Source organism: Phalaenopsis equestris, unplaced genomic scaffold, assembly GCF_001263595.1.
Source record: "Phalaenopsis equestris unplaced genomic scaffold, ASM126359v1 Scaffold001013, whole genome shotgun sequence".
Classification (NCBI taxonomy): Eukaryota; Viridiplantae; Streptophyta; class Magnoliopsida; order Asparagales; family Orchidaceae; genus Phalaenopsis; species Phalaenopsis equestris.
Window position 1 is genome coordinate 1,033,124 of NW_018165452.1, and position 10,847 is coordinate 1,043,970.

Sequence of the window (10,847 nt, forward strand, 5' to 3'; positions counted from 1 at the left end):
ATCTCATTCCTCCTAGAAATATTGCCTACTCGTTGACATCGATCATAAGTTTTGATATAAGCTTTAACATCTCTAAAGATCATAAGTTTTGATATAAGTTTTTGTATGATGTTTTATCAAAGCCAAAATGTCCCCCAAAATCAGAATTATGACATTTTTGGATAATTTCATAAGCTTCTTCTAAAGGCACACATCTTCAAATAATAAGATCCTTTCCTTGTTATATAAAAATGGGTCATCCCAAAAATAAGTCTTAGCTTCAGATAAAAATTTCCTCTTCTATTGGTATGTCATTTCATAGGGTATAATATCATTACCAATGATGTTCATAATGTCTACACACCAAGGAACACACTACTCATTAATATTTAACAATTTTTCATCTGGAAAATGTTCATTAATCACTTTTTTTCAAAATAGAGTGGTTTTTCTAATTAAAGTCTGGACAGATGATCAGCAATTTTATTCTCAGCTCCCTTCTTATCTACTATTTCAAAATCAAATTCTTGCAAAAGAAGAACTCATCGTATCAATCTAGGTTTTGCATCCTTCTTTTTTATTAAATATTTAATAGCAATATGATATGTAAGCACGATACATTTAGTTCCAATCAAGTATTCTTTAAATTTATCAAAAACATATTCTACTGCTAATAACACTTTCTTAGTTGTTGTATAATTAATTTGAGATTCATCAAGAGTTTTACTAGTATAGTAGATAACTTTGAAAATCATATTATGCTTTTGTCCTAAAACAGTTCCAATAGCATAATCACTAGCATCGCACATTAATTCAAAAGATTTTTCTCAATTTGGTGCAATAATAATTGGTGCAGTTACTAATTTATCTTTTAACAATTCAAAAGCTTTTAGGCATTGTTCATCAAAATAAAAAATTACATCCTTTTCAAGTAAATGACATAGAGACTTAGCAATATTTGAAAAGTCTTTAATATATCACCTGTAGAATCCAACATGTCCTAAAAAACTCCTAATTTCCTTTACACTTATTGGATAAAGTAAATTAGCAATCACTTGAATTTTTACAGGGGCTACTTTCATACCATTTTCTGAAATTTGATGTCTCAAAACTATTCCTCCTGCTACCATAAATTGGCATTTTTCCTAATTAAGGACTAAATTTGTTTCTTCACAACGCTTAAGAAATTTTGATAGATGTTCTAAACATAAGTTAAATGAAGTTCCAAACACTGAAAAATTATCCATAAAAACCTCAATCCCTTTTTCAATTAAATCATAAGAAATAGCCATCATACATCTTTAAAATGTAGCATGTGCATTGCATAAACCAAAGAACATTCTTCTGAAAGCAACTGTACCATAAGGACTAGTACAAGTTGTTTTCTCTTAATCCTCAGGCGTTATTTGTATTTAGTGATAACCAGTATATACATAAAAAAAAAAAGTATTTATGCTCAGCTAGTCTATCCAACATCTGATCTAGAAAGGGTAGTAAAAAATGATCTTTCTTTGTGGCGAGATTTAATTTTCTATAATTAATGCATATTTGTCATCTTGTAACTTTTCTTATTGGTATTAACTCATTATGTTCATTCAAAGTCACAATCACTCCTCCTTTCTTAGGAACGTAGTGAATTGGACTAACCCATGCATTATCTAAAATAACGTAGATAATTCCAGCATCTAACAACTTTACATTTCTTTCTTAACAACTCCTTTCATAACAAGATTCATTCTTCTTTGAGGACCAACCCTGGGTTTGCAGTTCTCTTCTATATGAATTCTATGCATACAAATTGAAGGACTGATTCCTTTTATATCAGCAATTGTCCATCCAAAGACTTTCTTATAACTCTTTAAAATTTTTATCAAACTCTCTTCTTCTTCTGTAGTTAATTTTGAGGAAATTATAACAGGTAATATAGAGAAATCACCTAAAAAGGCATACTTCAAACGTTTATGAAGTAACTTCAACTCAAGCTCATGTGGTTTTTCAATTGATGGACCAAAGGATTTATCTTTCTCTGTAGTGTCCAAAACTTCAAAACTTTCTCGAACATAATTTGAATCTTCCTTATATAAAACTTCATATTTATATAATTTCTCTTCTTGCTCATGTTCCAACTCTTTAATCTCATATTTCTCTTCATAATTTGTTTTGAAATGGTATTCACTTAAATATCTTATCACATCCATCTATAACATTCATCATCTTTACCTTTTGCAGGGTACTTCATTGTTTTAGAAATATTAAATGTAATTGTTTGATCATTGACGCACATATTTAATTCTCTTTTCTGCACATCTATCATTGCTCTTCCAGTGGCTAGGAAAGTTCTTCCCAAAATAGGTATCTATTTATCTTCCTTCATGTTTAGCCCAATGAAATCAACATGAAAGATAAATTGATCCACCTTTATTAGGACATCTTCTATAACTCTTTTAGGGTAAGTTGTTGATCTATCTACTAACTACAGAGTTACAGTAGTAGAGGTTATTTCTCTTACTCCCAATCTTTTAAAAATTGATAATGGCATAAGGTTGATGCTTGCTCCTAAATCACATAAAGCTTCCCCATAAAATCTGTCTCCTATCACACATGGAATTGTAAAACTACCAAGATCTTTAAGATTTTCAAGAAGCTTCTTCTAAATAATAGCACTGCACTCCTCACTAAGTGCAACAGTCTCATTAGCTTCAAACTTTTTTTATGTTAAAAATATCCTTCATAAACTTCACATAGCTTGACATTTGTTCTAAGACTTTAGCAAATGGAATATTAATTGTAAGCTTCTCAAAAATTTTGAAAATTTTTTAAAATTACTTATCCAACCTTTATTGTCGAAGCCTCTGAGGAAATGTTGGTGGTGTTCTTTCCAAATCAACTTTAAGTGGAGAAATAGGTCTTTCTAAATCTTTTGGAGCATCCTCTTTTGGTTCTTCAATCTATTCTCTCTCTACTTCATTCTCTTTTTGAACTCTATCTTCATATTCTCTTCCGCTTCTAAGTTGAATGGCTTTTACTTGCTCTTTATTATAGTATTATTGATTTACTTCTGTATTACTAGGAAGTGTTCCTTGGGATCTATTACTACTCAAGATTGTTAAGGAATATAGTAAAAACCTACAATCCTTCTTGAATATTGAGCGGTCTGCCTCTCAACCATTCAAAGTGTTCAATGTTTTATTTTTGTATTTGTTTACACTTCGCCACTTGATCATCACACTTGAACTGAGTTAAAAAAGTTGTTCTTGTCCTTCAGATAGATGTTCTATGAAAAATTTTGGAGGTGGGTACTTGAATTGACCATCTCTGACCATCTCAGATAATACAACACATACATAATCTTCTACAGCTTCACTAGCCTTGATTAAGAATTTCTCATGCTTGTTACTTAATAGATCCCAAGGACCACCAAAGTCCAAAATTTTACTTCTCTAGCACTCTTAGCTTTGATTGAAGTACTTCTAAGGATTTTTTCTCAAGAGCAATCTTCATCTCCAAGTTAGCTAAAATGTTTCTAAGGTCTTTTCTTTTCATTATGTAGCCTGTTGAAATACTCCAATATTGTAGGTTTGTTGCCTTGAGGATGTCAAGCTCTCCATAAGTTGGATGTGATGGTGTTCTCATGCAATTTCTCATGCCACCACCCATAAATGGGGCTATTTGGAATGCTAAAGGTGAAGAAACCTTCTTCATAGTTCATTAGTAAGATCAACTAATGCCCAACTCTAGTTCTGTTCATCCTCATAATTCAATCCTCCATAGTTTGAGCGACCCACTGGAACTCGACCAAAGGACTTTTGTGAAATCTTCTGAGTCCTCTTGATTTTGTTTGAACCACGTTGTAGATGGAGCAGTCGTGTTGTTTATGTTTTTTTAGAATATTTTTTTATTTGTCTTCCGGTACAAGAGGTGCTTCATGAGTTACCACTGTACCTTCCAGAGGCCCATCAATCATCATTATTCCAAAACGAGCAACACGCACCATCATCCAACAAGAAACCATCTGAGGAACATATTCCTAATCCTTCTCCTCCTTGCATTTATGCCTCATTAATGATGACAGCTTGATCACATCGACTGACACATATAAGCTTTAGATTGTATCAATGAGGTCAGACAATTTATCACCTTGAACATAGGTTGCATGTTCCTACAAACTATTAACTAAAAGACTATAATTCTTCAAACCTTGACAGAAAGTGATTTTACCTTCCAACATTCTCTTAAGGAAATAAAAAAAAATTAACAAATATTGTTAATTTCTACATTCCTCAAAACATCGTTGCTCTCTCTTTCCTCTCTGATTAGCTCCAATGCTTCAGACATCTCCCTCTTTGAGTGATGCATCCCATTATGAATGTTCTAGAAACTTCAATCACGAGCAATATAGAAGAGCTTATTACAATCAATTGCCACTTTTTTGACCAATCTATTTGTCTTCAAAGTTGATGAGAAAATAACCAATCCATCATTCTGCATCATCATCTGAAAGACATGGTGAAACAGATTTCTCGACCATTAAGACCCAAAACATGAACATACATAATAAATGTCATCATACTAGTTATAGAGTTAGAGCTTATATAAGCAAGGTCAAGCCTAAAGAAGTTCAAGATGTCAACCATTTTTACGTATAACAAAAACTAAAAACTAGAACAAAATTTTTCATAGAAAACATAAATTTCATGTTCATATGCCGCATTAGGGCTTTTGTCTCTCCTTGCCACTCTCATAGTCACATAATTATTAAGATCATATTGATTGAGCCTGTGATTCTTGATCCTCTCTACTCAAGAACTCCTTTGAAGCTTTGTCAGAGAGAGGGACCCTCCTCTGTAAAGTAGGTGCCCATCGAATTATCTTAAAGAAAGGATATTTATCGAGATTTTTCAAAGAAAGAAGATTAGCGCAAGATGAAAAATGGTTATCTTCTTCTTAATAAAGGCAACAAGGAGTCTAACAGGTTGGATTCTAAAAAGAATCATCAATGGAATATAAAACAAGAAAAATAATGATAAAAAAGTAACATCTTAGAAAAAGGCATAAAATCACTACACCTAAAAGAGAAATGGTTGAACACATAATTTGGCATAAAAAAGAAATAAATCTTTCATATTTCCATCTTAGATATCAATTCTTCCTAAACGAAGTATAGTGGATACATAATTAGGCGTCAGAATACAATCCAATCACTATCCACACAATTATCAAAATTTTCTAATTCTAAATGATGCATGATACACATCACTTTAGGCTTCGTAGCTTTCTTCTTTTGGTGTTATTCAACGATCTCCTTATTTTGTCATCGACATAGAGTGGATTTGTTCTCTAACTCATGGTTAATCAAATCAATCTCTATTTCAAAATCTATTCTCTACTCCTTACACTTTAAATCAATAAATAGCTTCTTACTCTTCAGCTCAGCAATACGACCTTGAGCCTTTGCATATTCCAGCTTAGTGAGATGATCATTTGACATTCTTTGATCCCTCAAAAATGAAAGAAGATTGATCATGTGAATAGAGCCTGGTAAGATTGCCTCAGTTGGGTTAGAAACCTCCTCCAATGCTGGACACATCTGTTTAACATCGTAAACATCATCAACAATAGAATCATCCATTCTATATGGAGCCCAAATCATCGTCTTAGTCATCTTGAGCTCTCTCACATCTCATTACATTGATACCTCTGAAAGAAAAAAATTATCTTGAATGGACAATGTCATACTTAATTACTTTCAAAGGACAAACAGTCGTTACTCTGGTCAGAAATTGTATTGCCATATGTCATAATCCTTAAGGAAAATACTGTCCATCAACACCAAATCATCAAAAATTTGTTGCATAAGGAAATTTACCATTGATTTTTCTTATATAATCATCATATAAGCAATAAAAAAGATTTATAAAATCTAAATGGAAAAAGAATGATAGTTATGTGTCCATAGTTTTCTCACCAGAAGTGTTTTGATTAACCGCGACCACAACAAAATGTTGCATCAGCCCTTCTAGAACATTACATAGATGAACCTCCACTAGATCATTATAATTAAGGTGCACTTTCGCTAGTAATATAACTTTTGGTTTAGTAGAGGCCACCTCTTCTATCAAACTTTTCTTGTGAAACTATGCCTAAGAAATGTCACAAGGAACTATTTCCATCTTCAAAGAGATTCTCTTCTCCTTTGATGTTTTGGCTTTCTTTTGATGCTCCATTTCCAATTTCAACTAACAATCATCTTGTCTTTAAGAGCCTCCTATACAAAAGAGAGTGAGATCCTCATCTCTTCCAAAACAAAATCATTTTCCCTCAAAAGCAAAGGCCATCCGATGAAATATACAAGGACACACAGTCATTCCTACACAATCTTATTAAGAACATAAAAGGGAGTACACTCATTTAAATTTAAAAAAAAATTCACAGTTAATACCCTTTATATACTCTAACTTAACTTTGTACTTTTTTCTTCAAGAAGTTCAAACATTAATGCATGAAGCAATACACTCCAATACAAAATGTGTCTGAAGTCATTTTCTCAAAATATAGTCATCCAAGAAAATAGAAACATAACACCCATAAGAGCTCAAAATGCATGGTAAGAGAATCAGAATGAACTCTTTTCGCGGAAGAGCCAAAGCACCTAAGAAAAGAGTAAGTTCCAATCTTAAACATAAATACATAAACCACTCCCTGCATGAGAAGCAAAGACTTCCCCAAGAAGAATCTGAGTCCCAAATTTTATTGCTCATAGAGAAATTCAATCCTCATAGGACAACCTGCTGATCCCTGAAGGATAAAATGATCCATTACCAAGATAGGTCTTGTCCTCACCTCAATAGGATTAAAGAGATAATAATATTATCATTCTCTTATTTTTTTCAAGTCAATTTGATCAACGATTTGAAAGAATCAAAGAACTAAATGTATACACAAATATGAGTATATAAATTTTTCGCTTACTAAATCGAGCCCACCTACTGCAGTGACTAAATCAAGCCCAGCTCCGAAGTGACTGAATCATGACTGCCTGCAAAAGTAGTTAGATTGATCTCACATACTGAAGTAGTTGAACCTAACCCACTTACCGAAGTGTTTGAGTCGAGCTCATCTAACTAACTAGCTGAAACCAACCCAAATGATAATCTGATTATATTCATTCCCTTCAAAGTGGTAGCCTATCCCACGTGTGTAAGAGCAGCTATCGAAAAAAAATTATCATGATTAGTAAGCACATCTGTCAATCCATTATTAAAGACATCACTCAACGTTTGAAATACAGTCTTTTCATCCAAACACCAGGGATGGACATAGCATCGGAAACACTTGATACATACATCATAGTCTTTTTATCAAGACATCAGAGAAAGGAGTTGTACTGTGCAAGATGTTCTATGATAACTATTTTATTATCCTTCTCCCTTGGCTTTAAAAGGGAGGGGAAAAGAAGACGTGTGAGATTAGCTCCCCCCCCGAACCCCAACCCCAAAAAATATTGTAATTCATGGAACCAATGAGGACCAGTGCTCCTCTAGTTTACTGAAGATAAAAATTTAATTTGATTCCTATGGTTCCATCTCAAGACTCTCATCCATCTCTCTCTCTCTCTCTCTCTCTCTCTCTACGATATAATATCTTTTACCAGTTTGTATATGCTCATGATTAATATGGGACCCTACGTCTCAACAACATTCAACACTCATCAATCAAACTTGAACAGGCAAAGTTGCCAAGTACAAAGGGAGAGGAAAATTGATCTATGGGCAAGTGAAAACATTTTGTTAAGTAGCTAGGGAGAATGGAGTGCATGAGAGCCAGGATGGTAGAGGGAAAAATAAAGAGAGATGAAGCATTTAAGGTGGGTCTACATCTCATCTTAAATAGGAGGCCTGCCCTTCCTTTAATGGCTGGCATTCGGATGAAGGCCATTTAATAACCTTATTTAGTGCCCACGCCTCCTCTTGCATGGATTTATCATTAAAGGGAGGTTGAGCTAGCACTCTGGACCTTTAATCATCTCTTCTTCCTATAATTCATTTCCCCTAAATTCTCTTCTTCCTCAACCCTCTCTCTTCCTCTCTTGCTTACTCATCCTTTCTCTATATATTGCTGAGAAGACGAGAGAAATATATTAAAATGGTCGAGGAGCTTCTTCTACGAGCGAGGAGAGAGTTACCTCTACTGAAAGAGAAGAAGACCACAGCTGACACCACTCATAAGAGCTCGCCTCCTCCAAAAATCATGGATCATCCCGAGCTCTCGTTAGGCCCTTCCATGTTCTCCTTCACCGAAAGCTCCTCTTTTGAATCTGAAGCAAACAATGTTAGAAAGAGGAAGCTATCAAGCTGGGAACACACCAGCAATCAAACAAACATAGATCTCCAGCTCAATAATTCTCTTCCCTTGGATTGGGAGCAGTGCCTGGATCTTCAAGTAAGACTTCCTTCTGCCTCTTTCTGCTCTCATGGTTGCTTTGTATAAATAAGCTTAATTCCTTTTTGGTTTCTCTCTGCAGACTGGTAGGATGTACTGCATAAATAGAAAAACTCAAAGGAAAAGCTGGGTGAAGCCAAAGGAGCAGAAGCTTGACTTAGATCTCAACATATCAAATCTTCCAACCTCAGAAGACAAGAAGCCTGGTTCTCTTACAATAAATGACACAAAACCGCCAAGTGGATCTGACAATGGAGGCGGCATGGTTGCCATTGTTTGCCTCAATTGCTACCTGCTTGTCATGCTCTACCGGTCATCTCCCTCATGCCCCAACTGCAAGTTCATGCACTCCCTGCTGCCATCACCAGTACCGCAAAATTTAAAGCCTGTCAAGTCTCTTGAAACGCTAAGCCTTCTCCATTAGCATACCAATTAATTAGAATACATCATATTAATCAATATCTAGGAATCATTATAGGTAGATGCTGTTAGAACTTTGTAATCATTTGTCTAAGATGCATCATCCATGAATGCTGAAAGCTCCTCTTGTGCAAATTAAAATTGTTTATTTTTCGCTTTATCAGTGAAGTTAATGTTAGAAAGGGAGATGGATCGATGAGGTGCTGTCATTTCTTAGCAGAAAGGTTGTGAGGACAGGTGAGGTTTAGGTTTGTACATCTCTCCCCATTCAAGAGGAATACAGTATAGATGCTGGGAACTACTCCCTATGCTGATGCTATTCTGCACTGCTGCACTTTCATTTCCAACGAGGAGAGAATGTATGTAGTACTAAAATTTTACCCGTTGAAAATTTAACACCAAATCAGAACATTAGAAATAAGTAAATCACAAAATATATTGAATTAACAAAGGTGATTTTTTTTTTTTGTTAGCAATATTAAATGAATAATGTAATACTGAGACTGTTTATACCTCCAAAATTTGTTTTGATCACATGGCTAGTTCAGTAGAAGAAGAAAAGTTGGGCGTGATTCATGAGAGAGTTATCTTTCTCCTTGTCCTTGTACTTCTTTTCTAGACTATTTACTTGATTTCATTAGAAGTCACCCTCTACATGAAAAAATTAGTTATATAATTAAATATATCCATTAGAATCCGTGGAGAATGAAGAGCTATTGTCGCTATAAAAATTTGCCTATGATGTAATCTTTTATTATATATCTTTCGTAGATCTTTCTTATATTTTTTTCTTTTTCTTTTCTTTTTTTTTTCTTTTTGTTTTATTTCATCAACCAAGTTAGGGCTTGTATTCCCAAATTTCATACAATCAAAGCATTTTATTTTGTCATATGTAGAAGCATTGTTAGCTCTAAACTTATGAATTCTATTTCTTTCATACCTCTTTTATATAACATGGCTACCTCTTTTGAGTCTCCATCACTTTCAAATGTAGACGAAACAAAGCCTTCAACTTATAGAGCTATAGCTTTTCCTTCTTTTTGTTTCCTTTTCAGATTTTTTTTATTTTTTTCATGCTGTTATTACAAGTTCACAAGCCAAAAGAGAAAAAATAAGTAACAATATCCTTAAATTCCATAATTACATTCACATTTTGATCCCAGTTCTTTGGTAAGCCATGACAAATCTTCTTGACCAAATTTACATTCTTATATACTCTTCCTAATGAGTGCAATGAGTTTACACCCTTTATAAATCTTATATGGATGTCAGTAATAGATTCATTAGATTTCATGCAAAATAATTCAAAATTCTTGAACTTGTTTATTTATATTTGCATTTCTAACTGTTTAATGTTCCTTCATAAGTTAATATAAACTTATCCTAACATTCTTAGCAAATTTAAGCATTGAAACTCCTGTATAATGATCAAGTTCTAAAACATATTACAAATCACTCATGGCCTTAGAGTTTAATTTATATAGTTTTATCTTACTTGAAGTCCAGTGTAAAAATGATTTCTCAACTTTTAGGTCATCTAATATCTTAGAGGGGTGCTAAATATTTTAAGGTCAATTGTGAGGGTCGTATACTCCTAAAGAATGACTAATTAAATTATTTCAATAATCAAATAAAAAATTATATCAAAATAAGAGTTTTGTGATACATGACCTTCAATATTGCTAAAAATATATTATGTGCCATAGTGAGTAGATCAGCTCTTGATGTTTAAGCCAAAATGATAGAGCTAAAGCTCTGATTCTAGTTGAAATGCATTGTACGATGAAGAGGGTGAGCTAGTGTATTGTCAAAAGAAATATGGCATCATATTTTTAATTTGGACGAATTAAATAAATTTAAAATAGTCATAAAAGCAAGTAAGAAATTAGCAAGAGATAATACAAAAGACATTTATGAGGTCTCTTTTGGGAGGTGACAAGTGGTATCAGAGCAGATTACTGTCTGTCAAGTGTGTGGACTCTCTATGGTCCAGTGGGACACTCGGTGCA

General features: G+C 33.6%; 1 protein-coding gene across 1 annotated transcript; it reads left to right on the forward strand.

The window, feature by feature from the left end:
• Positions 1–7,963: 7,963 nt before the first annotated feature.
• On the forward strand, positions 7,964–9,240 carry LOC110032727. Its single transcript, XM_020736455.1, has 2 exons — positions 7,964–8,418; positions 8,501–9,240. The coding sequence occupies exons 1-2, from the start codon at positions 8,122–8,124 to the stop codon at positions 8,840–8,842; spliced, it is 639 nt and encodes a 212-aa protein (XP_020592114.1). The 5' UTR covers positions 7,964–8,121; the 3' UTR covers positions 8,843–9,240.
• Positions 9,241–10,847: the final 1,607 nt, after the last annotated feature.